Source organism: Equus quagga, chromosome 2 (assembly GCF_021613505.1).
Source record: "Equus quagga isolate Etosha38 chromosome 2, UCLA_HA_Equagga_1.0, whole genome shotgun sequence".
Taxonomy (NCBI): Eukaryota; Metazoa; Chordata; class Mammalia; order Perissodactyla; family Equidae; genus Equus; species Equus quagga.
The window spans coordinates 148,316,078-148,336,410 of NC_060268.1; the positions used below are offsets into that span (position 1 = coordinate 148,316,078).

The 20,333-nt window shown below is 35.4% G+C and overlaps 1 protein-coding gene across 2 annotated transcripts in view; it reads left to right on the plus strand.

Annotated features, from left to right (window-relative positions):
• The window catches only part of BTAF1 (B-TFIID TATA-box binding protein associated factor 1), a 92,946-nt gene that overhangs the window by 14,495 nt on the left and 58,118 nt on the right, over positions 1 to 20,333 (plus strand). For both annotated transcript variants that reach the window (XM_046652980.1, XM_046652981.1), the window contains 9 exons: positions 3,800 to 3,914; positions 5,548 to 5,694; positions 12,275 to 12,438; positions 14,558 to 14,694; positions 17,122 to 17,251; positions 17,522 to 17,590; positions 18,682 to 18,771; positions 19,468 to 19,563; positions 19,660 to 19,836. In XM_046652980.1, coding sequence (XP_046508936.1) covers positions 3,800 to 3,914; positions 5,548 to 5,694; positions 12,275 to 12,438; positions 14,558 to 14,694; positions 17,122 to 17,251; positions 17,522 to 17,590; positions 18,682 to 18,771; positions 19,468 to 19,563; positions 19,660 to 19,836 — 1,125 coding nt within the window. The remainder of the gene's footprint in view (positions 1 to 3,799; positions 3,915 to 5,547; positions 5,695 to 12,274; positions 12,439 to 14,557; positions 14,695 to 17,121; positions 17,252 to 17,521; positions 17,591 to 18,681; positions 18,772 to 19,467; positions 19,564 to 19,659; positions 19,837 to 20,333) is intronic.

The window sequence follows — 20,333 nt, forward strand, 5'->3', positions numbered from 1 at the left end:
GGATGTGGAAGCCGTATGATAGCCCAGACGCTCGAAGCCCCAGGATACCTCTCTTTCTGTGGGTCTTACCTCCTCCTTTTGTCCTCATTTGTCTCTGCCTGATTTGTGTGAGTAGGAGTTCTAAGCCCTTTGTCGACATATAGAAATCTGCCCTATATAGTTTCTACCATAAGGACTCTCTTTTCAACGTATTCCCCACTTAGATATTAGAACTTTCTAACCAAGATGTAGATAGAGAGACAGTGATTTGACCTCTGCAGCCTCCATGTTCTCAGAATGGAGAAGGATGCATTATTAGGCAGTATTATACTCGTGTGTATGGTGGGAGGATAGAGAGGTTTACCCATTTCGTCTCATCCCAAGGGAACAGATAGAGGACTGAATGAGCTGAAACTGGAAACAGTGAACAAGACTAGTCTGTACTGAACTGAGAAAAGGTTTCCAGCCTTCTAAGTGAGTTCAGGTCTTCTTAACTCAGTGCCCAGCATACATCAAATAATTCCAAAAGAGGCAAAGTTTATCTTCTCACCTCCTATCCTCTTTTCTTTGCTCTCAGTGTTTTCTTGTTGCCTTTTGGCTTTGTTTTTTAAACAGCTTTATTGAAATATAATTTACATGCCATACAGTTCACCCACGTAAAGTGTACATTTCAATGATTTTTAGTATGTTCACAGATAAATGCAGCCATCATCATAATCTAATTTTAAAACATTTTTTATCTCCCCAAAAGGAAACTTCATGGCCATTAGCAGTCATTCTCCATCACTCCCCCTCCCATACCCAGTCCTAGGCAACCACTAATCTACTTTCTGCCTATAGATTTGCCTATTCTAAACATTTTATATAAAAGTGTGACCTTATGTGACTGTTTTCTTTCATTTAAAATAGTATTTTCAAGGTTCTTTCATATTGTAGCATGTCATTATTTCATTCCTTTTTATTGCCAAATAATATTCCATTGTATGGAATATGGATATACTATATGGATATGCCACGTCTTATTTATCTGCTCATCAGTTGATGGACAGTTGGGTTGTTTCCACTATTTGGCCTATAATGAATAATGCTGTTATGAAAATTCATGTACAAGTTTTTGTGTGGATGTATGTTTTTATTTCTCTTGGGTATATACCTGTGAGTAGAATTGCTGGATCATATGGTAACTATGTTTAACTTTATGAGGAGCTGTCAGATTGTTTTCCAAACTGGTTCTGCCATTTTACATTCCCTACAGCAGTGTATGAGAGATCTGATTTCTTCACATCCTTGCCAACACTTGTTAACTGACTTCGATTGTATCCATACTAGTAGTGAGTGTAAAGTGATATCTCATTATAGTTTTCATTTGCATTTTCCTGATGACTAATGATGTTGAACGTCTTTTCATGTGTGTTTTGACCATTTGTATATCTTTGGAGAAGTTTCTATTCAGATCCTTTGGCCATTTTTAAGTGGGGTATTTGTTCTTTTATTATTGAGTTATAAGAGCTCTTCATGTATTTTGAATACAGGCTCCGTATTAGGTATTTGATTTGCAATTATGTTCTTCCAGTCTGTGGGTTGTCTTCACTTTCTTCTTTTGTGTATGTGTGTGTGTGTGAGGAAGATTGGCCCTTGGCTAACATCTGTTGTCAGTCTGCCTCTTTTTACTTGAGGAAGATTGTCTCTGAGCTAATATCTGTGCCATCTTCCTCTATTTTATGTGGGATGCCACTACAGCGGGCTTGACGAGCGGTGTTAGGTCTGCTCCTGACATCTAAATCTGTGAACCCAGTGCTGCTGAAGCGGAGCGCATGAACTTAACCACTATGCCACCAGGCCGGCCCCACTTTTCACTTTCTTGACATTATCCTTTGAAGCACAAAAGTTATTAATTTTGATGAAGTCAAATTTATCATATTTTATATCACTTGTGCTTTTGAGATTATATCTAAGAAACCCTTGCCTAACCCAAGGCCACAAAGATTTACCCCTATGTTTCCTTCTAAGAATTTTATAGCTTTAGCTCTTTTAGACTTACGGCCCACTTTGAGTTAATTTTTATGTATGGTGTGAGGTAGGCGTTCAAAATCATTATTTTGTTGCCCCAGCACCGTTTGTTGAAAAAATTCTTCTTTCCTCATTGAATTGTCTTGGCACTCTTGTCAAAAATCAGTTGATCACAGACACATAGTATTACTTTTGGATTCTCAATTCTATTCCATTGATCTTTGTATCTGTCTTTTGCTGGTACCACACTGTCTTGATCACTGTTGCTTTGTAGTAAGTTTTGAAATCAAGGAGTGTGAGTCTACCAATTTTACTATTCTTTTTCAAGATTGTTTTGGTGATTCTGAGTGCCTTGTATTTCCCTATAAATTTTAGGATCAACTTGTCCATTTCTGTAAAAGAGCCAGCTTGGATTTTTATAGGAATTATGTTGAATCTGTAGATCAATTTAGGGAGTATTACCTTCTTAACAATATTAAGTCTTCTGATCCATGAACATGAGGTGTCTTTCTGTTTGTTTAGATATTATTTAATTTCTTTCAACAGGATTTTGAATTTTTGGTAGTTTTCAGTATACAAGTTTAACACTTCTTTTTTGAATTTATTCTTTTTTTTTTTTTAAAGATTTTATTTTTTTTTCCTTTTTCTCCCCAAAGCCCCCCAGTGCATAGTTGTCTATTCTTCGTTGTGGGTCCTTCTAGTTGTGGCATGTGGGACGCTGCCTCAGCGTGGTTCGATGAGCAGTGCCATGTCTGCGCCCAGGATTCGAACTAACGAAACACTGGGCTGCCTGCAGCGGAGCGCACGAACTTAACCACTCAGCCATGGGGCCAGCCCCTGAATTTATTCTTAAGTATTTTATACTTTTTGATGCTGTTATAAATGGGATTGTTTTCTTAATTTCATTTTGAGATTGTTTATGGAAAGTTTATAGAAATATAATTGACTTTTGTATGTTGATCTTTTATCTTATACAATCTTGCTGAATTCATTTATTCTTTCACTTAGTTTTTATTTTTATTTATTTATTTATTTTTTGAGGAAGATTAACCCTGAGCTAACATCTGCTGCCAATCCTCCTCTTTTTTGCTGAGGCACACTGGCCCTAATATGCATGCCCATCTTCCTCTACTTTATATGTGGGACGCCTGCCACAGCATGGCTTGACAAACAGCACATGGGTCCACACCAGGGATCCAAACCAGTGAACCCTGGGCCGCCGAAGTGGAATGTGCCAACTTAACTGCTGCACCACAGGGCTGACCCCTCACCTAGTTTTTATAACTTAACTCTTTGCATTAAGTAATGGGATTAATGAATAATATACACTTTGCTTTTTACTATGTTAAAAGCTAGGTTATTTTTCTAAATGTACATAAGCATTCTTTTATTAAACTCCTTTTTCCTTTTTTTAAGGGGTAGTGATATTTCCTGTGAATGACAGAATCTTGTATAAATTTTTTTTCCCCCCTGGGGAAGATTTACCCTGACGTAACATCTGTTGCCAATCTTCCCTTTTTCTTTTAATATGTGAGCCAGCACCACAGCATGGCCACTGACAGACAAGTGGTGTGGTTCCATGCCTGGGAACCAAACCCGGGCTGCTGAAGTGGAGTGCGCTGAACTTTAACCATTAGGCCATCAGGGCTGGCCCTGTAAATGATTTTAATAATTCCAAAGTGTTTTATATAAATTTGAGGACTGCTAAATTAGAAGTTAATAACAAGTAAATTTGTATTTCTCTGTTCTGGTTACCTTGAACAAACAATATTTTTTGGTGTGTGACTATTTCATTTTATAATTTTTTAAGGTGTTGATATATTTAAGGAGTACAAATTGGGATACCCGGATTGCGGCAGGACAAGCTGTTGAAGCTATAGTGAAAAATGTACCTGAGTGGAATCCCGTGCCAAGAACCAAACAAGGTGCTTTTAAGTAGAAAAAGTAGTTTGCAGTAAAAACTTTACTATACATTTTATATTTTAATATAGTTTCAATTTTAATTTATAGGCTTAATTTGCATGCTTTTAGGTGTAGGCTTGTCAGGAAATGACATTGAATAAGGCGATTTTCACCACACTTTAAAAAAAAAACTAGATAGATAAATGTTTTCATATATATTTTTAAATTATTAATTCTACAGTATGTGTGATTTACAGAGATTATTACTTCCCTCAAGGAATTTATGTCCTAAAAAATAAATTAAATCAATACAGTGTAAATATTTGAAACAGTCTATTTTTTCTTGTTGCTGGGAGAATAGTGTAATTTTTCTAAATTTTGTAATTATTTTCTAAATTTAAGCACAGTTATATATGGATATTTGGGGGGGGTAAGTCTTTAGTTTTTTACGTGTCTTTTAGATGTCTTATATTTTTCATTTTAGAAAAACATATAAATTATTTTTTCTGACTGCCTGTAATGATATTTAAAAATGAACGTATGCTTTTGAAAATTTGTAAAGGTGAATATTTTCATTAAGTGCAAATTTAATATGGTGCAACTGGATTTCATTCTCAAGTCACATTGATAACATCACTTTTATCATAAGTAGTAGCTTATCCAAAATTTTTGCTTTAATTTGCTGGCACCAATTATTTTGAGTGATTGTGTTAATTTGTCTTCTCTCATCAAATGAAATACATAACCAAAAGAACTTTTAACTTATTTTAGAAGAGTTTTTTCCAGCTTATTATCTCTGCTTATTTTCATATATACAGCTATTAGAACTCAGATTCTTTTTTATAAAACTTATTAAATCAGGTACACTAGCATTAAAATTTATAGTAAATAAGGTTGCTAGTCATCAGTAGAAAATTTAAAATATAAGTAGTTCCCTTTAAGTCAATCAATTGTATTTTAGTTTACAGATGAATTATATGCAAATGCCAGCTAAACAAACCATTAGGTCAGTGAACAGTTACAACATATTGTAAAATTTAGCAGCATAACGTTTTTTTTGGGAGGAATACAGAACATTTTATAGATAATTTTAGGCCTCAGATTGATAGATAATTTTGAGCAGTTTACTGTGAGATTATAATTTGCTTATATTATGAGAAGTGAGTCCTATTGAATGAGTAGTTGCTTTGTATCCTAGATATTCCTCAGATATAGGGAGGGATGATGTTTATTAGTCTTGTTTCTGAATATATTCTGTAAGTATGTATTTGTCTTCCAATTTAGCACTCTAATAAACTCATGCCGTTACCTTGGTACTTTTTAACTGTCAACAGAAAGTGGAGATAGCACGATATCTAACATAGGTATTTCAACATTGGGATGCATTTCTTCATATAACATCGTGCTTTTGTAGTCAAAAACAGCCATACATACACCCACTAACATTCAGGTAGTTTGTAGAAGGGGAGCCACCAACTAAATAGTTTATTCATAAATAACTAAGAGCTGATCATAAATAAATCCACAGTAGCTTTTCTACTTCCTCCACCTTTTACTTTTCTTAAAATATTACCCACCCACCCCAAGTAATGCTCTTTTCCTTAATCCCACACTTTGGCTATATGATCAAATTAAATCTTTTTTAACTTTGTCTAGAACCTACTTCAGAAAGTGCTATGGAAGATTCTTCTACTACAGATCGATTGAATTTTGACAGATTTGATATATGTAGATTGTTACAACATGGGGCATCGCTTTTGGGATCTGCTGGTGCAGAATTCGAAGTACAAGATGAAAAATCAGGTATGTAGTAGTTCTGTAGAAGAAAATCTGAAACGTGTGGTTCGAAGTAATTCATCACTTGGTATGCTATGTATCAGTCATGCAAAAAAATCTAACAGATATCATGAAATGTAAATTGGCTAGAGTTTACAATTGTGGTGGGGCACGCTTTGGGTGGGGAAGGGAACCAGAAGTACTTGGTCTAAAGTTACCATATGAATATTTTTCTTCTGTTAAGTGAATATGTACTATATATATACATCATTAATAGATACATATTAATGTTTCAGCAGCCATTTTATTATGTAATATAGAAATTATGAAGTGTTACACAAGAGCCTCAGTTGAATAGATTTTAAAGGCCAGTATTAGTGTAGATTGTGGTCATGTTTTCCACAATTCTGGAAATTTGAGAGGCTATATGATAGTTTTCTTTTTATAATGTGTTTTAAATATTTAAATAATTGGATCTACTCATGCTGGTGACCAAAGCAAAAACTGAAAATGAAAAATAAATCTTGGATAGGTAATTGTCCCATTATCTTTAAACTTACAGAATCTATCTGGATATAAAATAAATGTTTTGGCCATTCAAGATTGATGCCTTGAGTGGAAAAAACCTTGATGTTTTTAATGGATTTCTGTAAGTAAATAAGTTGCTCTTTTGACTAAAACCAAAACAGAACAGTGTTTTGTTTTTTTGCTAATTAAATTAATTATTAGTCAAAACATACCCATCTAGCTAAGTTAATGAAATGATCTTCAGTTTGTTCATCTTAAAAAAATGTCAAATACCCATTCCCTCTTGTTTAATATGGTTTCTATTAAAAGGTCTAGTTTATTTTTGGAGAGAAATAAGAGGAGAATTTGCTTAAGTTCCAGAAAAACATAGTTTTTCTAATAAGGGAGGTAGAAATTGTTTAAAAAACTTCCTAATTTGAAAAAGTTATCTCTAAACAGTAGGTTTACTGATCTTACTAGCATACCCAAGGACATCAGCAGAAATCATTGACCCTTATCCAGGAGTAAAAGTTGGTATCACCTTTGTTACTTTAAAAAAATATGTGTGTTTGGATTTTATCCTACAGATTCTGGTTTAATAGATCTGTGGAGAGCTCTAGGAAATTTTATTTAAAAGAAAAAAAATGCCATAGGTAACTCTGATATGTAACCAGGATTGGGAACCCCAATTTTTTGAGAACTCAGTTTTTAAGGCTAAGTGACAGCATGCTGAATAGTGCTCCTTTAAAACCCTATAATTAGGTTTTCTTTAAATGTCTGCTCGTCTGTGTTTGTCTCTTCATATATATGAAAGACACATACATGATCAGTATAGGTGCTGGCCTGTTTCCTTTGCAGTTGTGTGGATATTTTCCCCAATAGGACTTTCCCTGGAATGAGAGGACTATTTTGGGCTCTGTGTAAGTGTACTAGACTTGTGAGCCAGCAGTCTTCACTTTTGGATGCCTAGTGTTTTTCCCTCTGGGTAGAACAGCCTTAACAATTTTTTTAAATAGCTTTATTGAGCTATAAGTCACATATACAATCCACCCATTTTTAAAGTGTACAATTCAGTGGTTTTTAGTATATTCACAGATATGTGCAGTCAATTTTAGAATATTTTCATTACCTCAAGAAGAAACCCCATATCCTTTAGCTGTCACCCTCTTATCCCCCTACTTTCTCCCTTCCCTTTCCCAGCCCTAAGCAACTTACTTTCTCTATAGATTTGCCTATTCTAGTCATTTCAGATAAATGGAGTCATACAATATGTAGTCTTTTTTTTTTTTTGAGGAACATTAGCTCTAAGCTAACACCTACTGCCAATCCTCCTCTTTTTGCTGAGGAAAATTGGCCCTGAGCTAACATCTTTGCCTATCTTCCTCTATTTTATATGTGAGACGCCTGCCACAGCATAGCTTGATAAACAGTGCATAGGTCTGTGCCTGGTATCCAAAATGACAAACCCTGGGCCACCAAAGCAGAGCACACAAACTTAACCACTATGCTACTGGGCCAGCCCCCAATATGTGATATTTTGTGACTGGCCTCTTTTACTTAGCAGGATGTTTCCAAGATTTATCCGTATTGTGGTATATATATCAGTGCTTATTTCATTTTTTTTATTCTAAATAGTTTTTATTACTGTTATAGGATGTATCAGTTTTTTAATTGTGGTAGAATGTAGACAACATAAATTTATCATTTTAACTATTTGTAAGTGTACAGTTCAGTAGTATTAAGTACATTCACATTGTTGTTCAGCTGATCTCCAGAACTCTTTTCATCTTGCAAAATGAAACTTTGTACTCATTAAACAACAATTCCCATTCCTCCCTCCCCACAGCCCCTGGCAACCACTGTTCTATTTTTCTGTCTTTATGAATTTCACTACTCTAGGTACTTTAAATAAGTGGAATCATACAGTATTTGTCATTTTGTGACTGGCTTATTTCACTTAACATAATACTCTCACCTGGACGTCTCAGTTGTATTCCATCGATGTCTATCATCCCATGTTGTAGTATGTGTCAGAATTTCCTTCCTTTTTAAGGCTGAGTAGTATTTCAGTGTGTGTTTGTACCACATTTTGTTTCCATTCATCCATCAGTGGACACTTGACTTGCTTCTACCTTTTGGTTGTTGTGAATATTGCTGCTTTGAACATGAGTATACAAATATCTGTTTGAATTCCTGCTTTCAGTTCTTTTGAGAAAATACCCAGAAGTGGAATTACTGAATCATATGGTAGTTCTATTTTTAGTCTTTTTAGGAACTGCCATACTGTTTTCCATAGCAACTACACCATTTTACATTTTACATTCCTACCAAAAATGCACAAGGTTTCCAATTTCTGCACATCTTGCTGTGTTGTGGGGCCTGTAGCTGGTGTGTTAAATTAAGAATATGCAGATTATGACCTGCTGAATGAGGAGGCACAAGCCACCCACACAGGGTCGGCAGGTAGCTCTTTCAGCGTCTGATCTCCCACTTTGGGGAAGTGAAAACCCCAGGGATCATTTTGATTGAAGGCACAGTTTTAATACACTCATGCAAAGAAAGTAAAGTCACAAAATTTACGACTTACAAATCCCAGAAAATGGGGGTGGGGGGCAGTGAGCTGAGAGAAGGGCAGACTTTCATCCCAGGTCATGAGCAAGCAGGAGAGAGAGAGGAATAGGAAGCACCTATTACTTATAAGCTGGTTGGGGTGGAGGTCACTAACTTTTGGAGGGCTCAGCTCTAAGTGGTTATTTTAAAGGGCGCCCCAGGAAAAGCAAAGTGGGAACTTGTGGTGGGAATCCTAAACTCAAGTCTTTATCTACATGTCCAGACTCTGTATATGAGGAGGGTTGTCATACTGTGCAGTGCTTCGGTAGCAACTCAGAGTAACTGTTTTCTCATCATACTTGTCCGCACTTGTTATTTTCTGTTTTTTTGATAGCAGCCATTCTAATGGGTGTAAAGTAGTCTTATTTCATTTTATGGCTGGATAATGTTCCATATTGTAAATCATGTTTTGTTTATCCATTCATCAGTTGGTGACATTTGGGTTGTTTCTACCTTTTGGCTATTAGGAATAATGCTGCAGTAAACATTCATGTTCATGTTTTTGTGTGGACATATATTTTCATTTCTCTTGTGTAGGTAGCTAAGACTAGAATTGCTGAGTCATATGGTAACCATATTTTACCATTTGAGGAACTGCCAGACTGTTTTCCAAAATGGCTCTACTGATTTATATTCCATTAGCAGTATACGAGGGTTCCGATTTCTCCGTGTCCTTGCCAGTGCTTGTCATTAACTGACTTTAATTATATCCATACTAGTGAGTGTGAAGTGATTTTGATTTGCATTTTCCTGCTGCATAATGATGTTGAACATCTGTTCATGTATTTACTGACCATTTGTTTATCTTTGAAGAACTGTCTATTCAGATCCTTTGCCCATTTTAAGTGGGATATTTGTTCTTTTATTATTGTTGTAAGAGTTCTTTATATATTCTAGATACAAACCTCTTACCTGATAATATAATTTACAAACATCCTCCCATTCTGTGGGTTGTCTTTTCACTTTCTTGATTGTATCCTTTGAAGCACGATAGTTTTTAATTTTGGTGAAGTCTGATTTATCTTTTTCTTTTGTTTCTCAAGGTTTTGAGGTCATATGTAAGAAGCTATTGCCAAATCTAAGGCCATTTGCCCCTGCGTTTTCTTCTAAGAGTTTTATGACTTTAGCTTTTACTATCTGTTATTGATCCATTTTGAGTTAATTTTTCTGTCTGTTGTGAGGTTAAGGGTCCAACTTCATTCTTTTGCATGTGGCTATACTGTTGTCTCAACACCATTTGTTGAAAAGAACTATTCTTTCCCCACTGAATTGTCGTGGCACCCTTGTTGAAAACTAGTTTGCCATAGACATGCAGTTTTTTTCCTGGACGTCTCAGTTGTATTCCATCGATGTCTATCTTTATGCCAATAACTCATTGTCTTAGTTATTGCTCCTTTGTGGTGAGTTTTAAAATCAAGAAGCATGCACTTCCCACTTTGTTCTTTTTCAGGATTGTTTTGGATATTCTGGGTCCCTTGCATTTCCATATGAATTTTAGGATCAGTCTGTCAATGTCTGCAAAAAAGCCATCTGATATTTTGGTTGGAATTGTGTTGAATCTGTATATCAGTTTGGAAAGTATTACTGTCCTAACAATATTAAGTCTTGTGATCCATGAAAATAGAATGTTTTTCCATTTATTTAGATCTTCTGTAATTTCTTTCATCAATATTTTGTAGGAATATAAGTTTTAAGTTTTGCTTTTGATGCTATTATATGTATAATTGTTGTCTTAATTTCATTTTCAGGTTGTTTCTTTAATCTTTTCGCCCCCTCCTCTCTGTTCTATAGATAGGGCAATGCAAAGTATCCAATCTTTAAATTCACTTATATTTGGTCCTGTTATCTCCATTCAGCTGCTAAGCCCATTTAGTGATTTGAAAATTTCAGATATTGTTCAATTCCAGACCTACTTCTTTTTTTAAAAAAATAGCTTTTTTGGCATATTTTTGCACATCACAAAACTCACCCTTTTCAAGTGTATGATTCTATTTGGTTCTTTTTTATAGTTTCTGTTTCTCTGTTGAGGTATCCTGTCTTTTCATCATTGTGATGATATCTTTCTTTACTTTGAGCATTGTTATACTAGCTGCTTAAAAATCTTTTCTTCTAATTCCAGCATTTGGATCTTCTCAGAGTTGGTCTCAATCAACTGTCTTTTCTTTTGAAAATGGATTATATTTTCCTGATTCCTTGTATGTCAATTAATTTTGAAGTGTATCCCTCACATTGTAAATGCTATACTGTGCAGGCTAGATTCTGTTAATTTCTTCCCAAGAGTGTTTTGGTTTGATTGGTTTCTTTGCTTATTTGTTTGTTGTAGCAGGCATTTAATTTGGGGAAACTCAAATCACAAACTGTTTTGTGGTGGGCAACAGCTCACATCTCAGTTTAGTTTTTAGCTTTAGCTGAACTGTTTGGAATCTTCCCTGTGCATGCATAGTTCAGAATTCAGCCAAAGATTTGGCTGAGTTTACACAGAATTTGGGCCTTCTCTTTGGATCTCTCCTTATGGGTTTTCTCTGTCTACCTTCTAATGGCTATAGTGACCTCTGACTCTCCTTCCTCTAGTTCTTCAAGCCAGAAAGACTGGGTTTTTCCCCTAAATTTTTAGCTACCTCACATATCATGGACTGGGTCTACTCTCAGGTTAAAAACTGCAGAAATGGGAAACTCACCCAGTACCATGCCCTTCTTCCAGGTATTGACAACACATCCATGTATATGCCTACTTTTGTTCTCTTTCAGTGCCTTCAGGTGTTTTTTTGTGTTTTGGCAAGAGTTTATTATAATCTGTGGAGAGTTAGTCCAATAAGAACTTGGTCATTATTAGAAACAGATCATTATTGATTTTAAAATGTTAAATTTTTTTCCCAGTAATGTAGAATTGTCTCTTGCATCTAAGTTATTTTAAGCCCAAATTTTTATTTTTAAAATAGTACTGTTTGATCTGTTTTCCACTGAATTATTGAGGGTTTTATTTGGGACGTTCAAAATCTATCTACTTGTATGCCTTTATCTTTGTTATCTGGGCTGTTAGGGCTGTATGGGCTAAAAATACCTAAAGAGCACACTTGGAATAAGCATGTATTTGTTGAGATCTTTTTCTGTCAAGTAAAATCTAGGTTTTGTTTTTTTAGCCTGGTTAGATCTTTCAGAGAATATACAAGGTGTAGCTATAAAATAAGATTGCTTTATTTTCATAGGAATGCATCTCATTTTATATATACTTGATAATTGTCAGTAGGACAATGGAAGAATCTCATGAAAACTGGTAGAGTGTTTTATTAGCTAGAATACTATTTACCAATCATGGTTAGGTAATAGAGTTTATGGCATATTCAGAGATTGTGCGTATAGTTTGTTTTATTGTCAGGAGGGGTATTTTAATAGTTACATTTTTTTAGAACATTTGAATCAACTCTTATCTTCATGTGTTAGAAAATTTCTTAAATGATTTAGAGGAAGTATATTTCTTTTCTGTTTAAAGGTGAAGTGGATCCTAAAGAGAGGATAGCACGCCAACGGAAACTATTACAGAAGAAACTTGGCCTTAATATGGGAGAAGCCATTGGAATGAGTACTGAAGAACTCTTTAATGATGAAGATTTGGATTACACCCCGACTTCAGCAGCCCTTATAAACAAACAACCTGTAGGTAAAACCTTTGGTTGTTTGAGTGCAAGTAATAATCAAAGAGATTTGCTTCATTTTGCTATGCAATTGTAATTAAAAAAGAAAATGCTATCCTGGATTCTGTTCACTGCTGCCTAGTGCCACCATAATTTAGTGTTTTCATAATTTGGATTTCTAATGACAGATTCTAAAGAGACAGAAATTCAGCCTACCTTGAAGACACCAAACTGTTGGATAAAAGCGGTGGTGTACCTTTTAGGAGCCACTTGTATTGAAGGATACTCAACTAGTATTGAACTAGTTGTGCTAGTTACTCTTTCCTTTGTTCTTTAGTGAAGGAAAGAAAAAGTAAATGTGTGAGAGAGTGGGATGATGATACTAGAAATCTTCAGAGCTATGATTCATTCTTTTATTTTCTAAAGTAACAAACAAGATAAAAAGAAAACTTTCAACCAATGCAAAACGGTATATATTATGAAGGAAAAGAAGTTTTTCTCCAAAAATTGGTGGACATCCATGTCTCTACACCCCACTGGCAACCCTTTTTAAGTTACTTGTGCATTCTTCCTGAAAATTTCTATGTACGTACAAGGATATGTATCCTTTTAAGCCTTGTTTGCATTTCTCACTTCGTGTAACTTAATATACATCATTATATACAGGTTGATCACATTCTTTATGGCTTCATGCTATTTTGTTTTATGACTGTACCATAATTTTGCTCCGTATTCCTCCTTTTTCTCTATTCCAGTTCCCAGTGGATGCCTTTGTGCTTCTTTTTTTATGCCTCAGATTCTTTTTAAGCTCCAGTAAAAACTGTGGCTCTCTCCTTAGAAAAATTCACTTACAAGTGAAATATTACCTTTCAAAGGGTTCAGTACTCTTTTGTTTTGCCCCTGCAATATCCTTTAAGGATTCCATGGGCCCCATTAAGAATTCCTGCTTTGTAGTCATGAAACCCTTATCTTGTCATTTCCTTGGCCTTTCCCTTTGCTTAAGTGGAGAATGGTTCTGTTTGCCTTTCTACTAGTCCTCCAAACCATTAGAATTTGTAAAGTATATTTTTTAGGGTTGGGGGTATGTGATGATGAATGACTTTTGTAGACAAGAAAAAAATGGCACATATCGGAGAGAAAAAGGAGAAGAGTATAAAGAGGCAGAAAATATAATGACAGCCAGGAAGCAATGGAAAGAAATGGATTACAAACGGAAGCATAAATGTAAATAAAAAATAAAGAAGAAACTAGAGTATAATAAAGGAGAACAAAAATGTAGTAATGTGCTCACAGTGTGGTAGTTGGACATGGTATAAGAAAATGAATGGGCGGGTGTATTAGAGAAAATGGGCAATGGATAGAATAGTGGGATGTGGGATGGGCAACAGCCAGTTTGAGGTTTGGAAGATCCAAGTTTGGTTGGCTTTATATGTCACGGACCTTTGGAAAGAGTTGCTGAAGGTTGCTTGTTTCCATAGGCTCATCACTGCTTCATTGCCTTGTATACGTGCCAGTGGTCCCTGGACCAAGACTATAGCAGGTCAACCACACTGGTGACCCCAGTTGGTTGTAGAAGTGTAAAGTTCAGTTGAATCTTAATCAGTTAAGGGCAGAAAGGATTTTTAGGCTTGGGCTGAAAGCATTTCTGTCTCACAGTCTTTATAATGTCTCCCATGAATGGAAAAGAAAGCAAAAAGTGGCGTGAGGGGTTATGAGGAAAGGTGCATATGGGCTAAATTGACTGTAGGATGCCCTACCAATCACTTATGGCTGTAATTATTTTATTTTTTCAGTAGATGATGATTATCCGTTTCTTTTGACATTCTTTATTCTTATGACTTTTGGGTGGTATGGTTATTTTAAAGTCTCACCTGTTCAAAGCCCTCTGTGGGTTAGGATAATACATTCTAACATAAAAAAAAGTTATATGCACGAACATCTGTTGGGAATTGGAAGAATAGGGAAGAAGGAAGAAGAGAGTGGAATTATGGTACAGCCACATAAGAGAATAGCATGAAGCTGTCAAAAAAGACTCAATTTGTATATAGTGAAATTTGTAGACTTAGTCCTCTTCTAAGGCTGAGACTGAGTATTTATTTTAACTTCAAAAGTTCCAACTCACCATTCTTTTATTCTTTTAGACTCTCCAGGCAGCTGAATTGATTGACTCAGAATTTCGAACAGGAATGAGCAATAGACAAAAAAACAAAGCTAAAAGAATGGCCAAGTTATTTGCAAAACAGAGATCCAGGGATGCAGTGGAAACTAACGAGAAGAGGTAGTAATCCTTTTCTGCTTATTTATTTAAAACAGTAATGCTGTGTAGCTTAGATCTGTGCTTGATTTCTAAAAACATTTTGCAGACATTGTCTTTAGCCATGGAGTACCATTTGGATTGTCTTGCACAATTTTTAGAGAGTATTTACTATTACAGCCAGCCCTGGTGGTCTCGTGGTTAAGATTCAGCACTCTCACCACAGCGGCCAGGTTCATTTCCTGGTCAGGGAGCCATACCACTTTTCTGTTGGTTGTCATACTGTGGTGGCTGCATGTTGCTGTGATCCTGAATGCAATGCCACTGGTATTTCAAATACCAGCAGGGTCACCCATGGTGAACAGGTTTGACCAGAGCTTCCAGAGTAAGACAGACTAGGAAGAAGGACCTGGCCACCCACTTCCAAAAATAATGGGCTATGAAAACTCTATGAACAGCAGTGGAGCACTGTCTGATAAACAGTGCCAGAAGGTGAGAGAATGATGCAGAGACTGGGCAAGGTTCCACTCTGCTGTACACAGGGGCTGTAAGAGTAGGGATTGACTTCACGGCACTAATAACCACTCAAAAATTTACTGTTACTGAGGACTAGGACAACTTCCCCAGAAAAATCCTCATATGCAGATTTTTTTTCTCACTATGAACTCTGAATACGTGCAGAAGATCTTTCAAAGGGAGTGCATTCCAGGCAGAGGGAACAAGTATAACTGCCTTAATCTTGAAATATTCAAGAAACATGATGAATGAACAGAGGTGAGAATAGTAGAGTGAAGTCAGAGAGATGGTCTAAGGGCCACAGGTTAGAAGTACTGCATTAATAAAGTGAATTGTCACAGTATTATACCACCTGTTCCCTAGGTTGGGGGCTAAGTCAAATAGTGAGTAATATTTCTGTGGTAGGAAAGAACTCTGTGGGTAAAATCACTGTCCTCACTTTCTTAATGAGTTAATAAAAGTGATATCTGTGTACAGTTTGGAGCAAAGGGTGGTTCAAAACAGCCCCCTTCAGAAGCACTTTGAGGGGTTTGTTGAAACGCCAATTCTTAGGCCCCACACGGCTCTGTTAAATTAGAATCTATAGTGGTGGTCAAGAAATGTTTGACTAAATGATGAATTAATAAACACATGAGAACTTATGAAAATAGAGTTTTGTTGCACATGACAGAACCTTTATTGTTCTTTGTATTGATGTAAAGCTAAAAAGTGCTTACAGTGTTTATTTAAAAGCTAGGCACAAAAAGGGATAAATAATAAACATTTACTTGGTATACATTTTTACTGGCAGTTATTTTTTTTTAAGTATAAAATCTTTTTGACTTGTTAGCCACAGCGTTTTTCAAGTTAACAGCGCATTAGGCTCATATAGTAACTTAATAAGTGTTTCTACTGACTTTTATTCATATATATCTCATTGAATTTTATTCACACATATCTATGTCATGTTAATGATAAAGGTTAAGAAGAAAAAAGAGATAAAACAAGGAAGGAACATGTGAAATGTTTTGTGGGGAGAATTTGAAATTTTAGATAGGATGGTCAGGGAGGGATTCACAGAGGTGACTTTTCAGTAAAGACCTAGAAGAAGGGAGGATATGAATATTTGGAAAAGACATTTCAAATAGAGGGCACATATCTGGAAGTAGAAACATGCCTAACGTGCCTATCTAGTTTAACGACAACCAGCCTGGCTAGATTGGAGAGAATTGGGGAAAGAATAATAGGAATGAGATTAGGGAGGCTCAGATTTCTTTCATCACCTTATAGAAAAAGTAGTTGGAGAAATAAATTACACTGTTAAGATGGAGGGAGGGAATATTTATAAAAAATAATGCTGTGTATACCTTAACTGTGCTAATTGTTCCATTCTGTTCATACTAAATAAAGTAGTTTTACCTGTATTCTCCTTTGTAATATTTTGTTATTATGCTAGCCTTGGTATTTTGGTCTTTTAGTCATAAAATAACATTTCCTCGAATTTTCTGGACACATTTTCGTTGCTCAGTTCTTTTATGTTTTTCAAGAACTAGTAAGATTATAGTGCATTACTCAGTATATTAGTTTTCTCCAGGGTACAAAAGCCTAAAAACAATATGCTGGGCCAGATTTAGGTTCTTAGACCAAAGGAGTTTCAAATAAAAAGGAGAGGAGCTGATTGTAGAGAGAAAGGAAAAAAGACTTGTTAAATTTGAGATACAGTTTGAAAGCAAGAATTCATTGATCTATTTTACCTTCATCAATAAGAGTAGTAGGATATATTTTGCTCAAGAATTTTTAAGTAGTTAATCTAAGTTATTTGATACATGAAATTTTAAGTAAATCGTATAATCAGAATATGGCAAAACATTTGTTCAAATGGTGGATTCTCTTGCATTCATTGTGGTTCACATTATCTTTTACTCACTTTTTAAATTCGTGACTTTTATTTTTTAGCAATGATAGCACTGATGGGGAACCAGAAGAAAAGAGACGAAAAATAGCAAACGTTGTTATTAATCAGTCTGCAAATGATTCCAAAGTTTTGATTGATAATATGCCAGACAGTTCTTCCTTAATTGAAGAGGTACTATTGAAATGCCGTAAAGTGTCCTTTGAAATTGTTTATAGTTTTTTCTTACTAATGTCTCAGTAGATAGTACTTAATAATCTATTAATTGAGAGAAATTTTAATTAAAAATCTCGTCTTCATTAGTAAAAATTTTAATTATTTCAGTTTTTAAAAGCCTGACTATTATTACTAGGCCTACAAATAAATACGCTTTACTAAATTACTTAAATTGTTAGCATAAAATAGACCTTTTGAATTAGTAGTAATTTTGTTTTTCTTATTCAGACAAATGAATGGCCGTTAGAAAGCTTTTGTGAAGAACTTTGCAATGACCTTTTTAATCCCTCCTGGGAGGTAAGATTTCTTCATTTTATTGTGTCTCAGCTCTATTTTCTTCGCTAATGAAGGGAACAGTGTCAAGCATAACCTATGCTTCCCCTCTTTACCTCTTAGGACCACTGGCCAGAACACTTTGTTACTCACCTAAGTAGAAAATTTTAGACTCATTTTCCCCTTTCATACCCTTTTTGTCCTATTTCTTTAGTGAATTGTTCATTTCTTTTCATTCTTTTAGCAATAATATAAAGACTTGCGTATCTCTCCCAGATGTAAAAATTTTCTTTGGAAGTAGACGATTTTGATTAAGAACAGTAGTTTCCAGACCAGCTTTTTAGCCTCAGAAATAATTTCTTCAAAGAAAATCTTGAACAGGTTCCAATATGTATAAGAAATGAAAGTGAAGTTCCTCTGGTTGAAGTTGAGGGTTGGTGGTTTCAAAACATTCTGTCCTGCTTTTGTTGGCTTCTGGATAATTTAAAAAACACCGCTTTGAAAAACTTTTTAGCAGCCTTTCTGCTTCTTGAGGTACTTCCGTTTAAAACTGTTCAAGTCTTAATTCAAACGGAGTCTTAAATAAATGGGTGCAGTGTCAGTGGCCTGTTTCTTCCCTCTCAGATGACGCTTCAAAAGGCTACAGGGCTACAGTGAAGCATTAGTCATGAGACATTTTAATTGTATTGTCTTCATTTCACACTTAACACTGGTAGCTTTGGAACTTAGTTTTGATGCATATATTTCTAAAATGTTGGTGTTGGGGCTATAAGGAGCAATGTATGATACTTTCTTTCCTCTCCTTTGCTGTGGATAATGCTGAATGCAGGTAGAGGGTAGAGGAGTGGCAGTCAAGTGGATTAATATCTCAGAAGGATTTCAGAATAGCTATTTTCTTAGTTTGGTTTTAAAAAAGTTCCACATAACCAAAGTTGTGAAATTAATGTACTATGTAATTCTTCTTAGATAGTAAAAGAAAAGCACGTTCTTGTGATGTATCACTTAGTTTGTTCTAATTTCTCAAAGATCCAATATCCCTTTTTCATAGTGAAGAAAAGTTAAACTCAGTTTCTTAAGCATTTAACCTCAGACATTTGTTTCTTGGTTCTTTCTAGGTTCGACATGGCGCAGGCACTGGACTTAGGGAAATCCTTAAAGCTCATGGGAAAAGCGGTGGTAAAATGGGAGACAGCACTTTAGAAGAAGTAAGTGTAGTAAAGCACCAATTATTCACCAAGTTCAGTGGTTGGCCTCTTTTTCCAAGACAGAGAAGTAACAGAGCATGTGCCATGAAGTAGAAATGAGAGGTAAATAAGAAGAAATATGGAAAGGTGAATATGAGAAAAACGGTTAGGAAGAAGTCTGTAGACAGAGGAAGAATGAGTTCACGGGAAAGATTTGTTCAGAAACATGGAGTGGAAAAATATGTGGAAGCAAGAGTATTTGAGAAGGATATAATGAATGGACTGGAAGGTAAAGTAAGATGAATAAGAGGATAGTTTAGAAGTCAGTGAGCGATATGATTGGTGTAGCATGGAGACACTGATAATAGGATAGATAGATAATAGATACGTGATAGATAGATAATAGATACGTGACAGATATAATTGATATCAGAGCAATCTTCAATAGTTTTTTAACTTCTCTTGGAGTGCAAGTAACTTAATAGAATTCATGAATCTTAAAGATTTTAGTATAGTATATGTGAATTTAATTAAACATCAAAGAGGATGTGGTTAATATTAAAGATAGTAATTGGGACTATTCTGTATTTTGATTATTGTTCCTACAGCTAAAATAATCTGTCCTGATATTTTAGTTTTGGTTTTGGACCTAGTGTGTTTCCCCAACCCCCAATACAAAGTGTGATCTTCATTACTAAAAAATGATCATTTTAACAGATGATTCAGCAGCATCAAGAGTGGTTGGAAGACTTGGTTATTAGACTCCTTTGTGTTTTTGCATTAGACAGATTTGGAGACTTTGTTTCTGATGAAGTAAGTATCGCCTAAGTGAGGCTTTGCCCAATCAAATGTCAAATTCAACAAAATAAGTTTTTTGTAAATATGAGTTTTCTTATTTTCTCATTGTAGGTTGTGGCACCAGTTCGTGAAACTTGTGCTCAAACATTAGGTGTGGTGTTAAAGCACATGAATGAAACTGGAGTTCATAAGACTGTGGATGTGCTGCTTAAGTTACTTACACAAGAACAATGGGAAGTTAGACATGGAGGTCTGCTGGGAATAAAATATGCTTTGGCAGTTCGTCAGGTAAATGTTTAGGTTTTTGAAGGATATATAGGAGACTTCCCCCCCCCCCTTAGTTTATTTTCATTAATTATATGAAATGGCCCTAGATTCTTAGTGTTACAGATAAGCCAGTTCTTCAAGATTTGCCTTTTTGAGGTAGTGTCATAGAGATAGGTGATGCTGCTAAGAATTAAGTATGACAACAGATGGTTTGTTAGGTGCGGAAACTTGTTCCTATTTCTTAGCAAGACCAATTCACAGCTAGTTTCCTAGTGTATGATCACAAAAGTAGCCTCTGGGGGCAGCTCTACTGGGAAAATTGAAAAGAGAGTGGATTGGAATAATGAGAAGCGGGAAGGGATAGCTTTCTCTTCCCTCTTTTCTCGTACCCCCTTTGGTTGTCAGTGGCATTGAATGAGAAATAGAAGTTAAGGTTCTAGGACAGGGGTACGTATGTGTGTGTTTTCACACAGAGAATTCATAATCTTACCTCAAAAACGTGTTCTGATGTTTTAAGT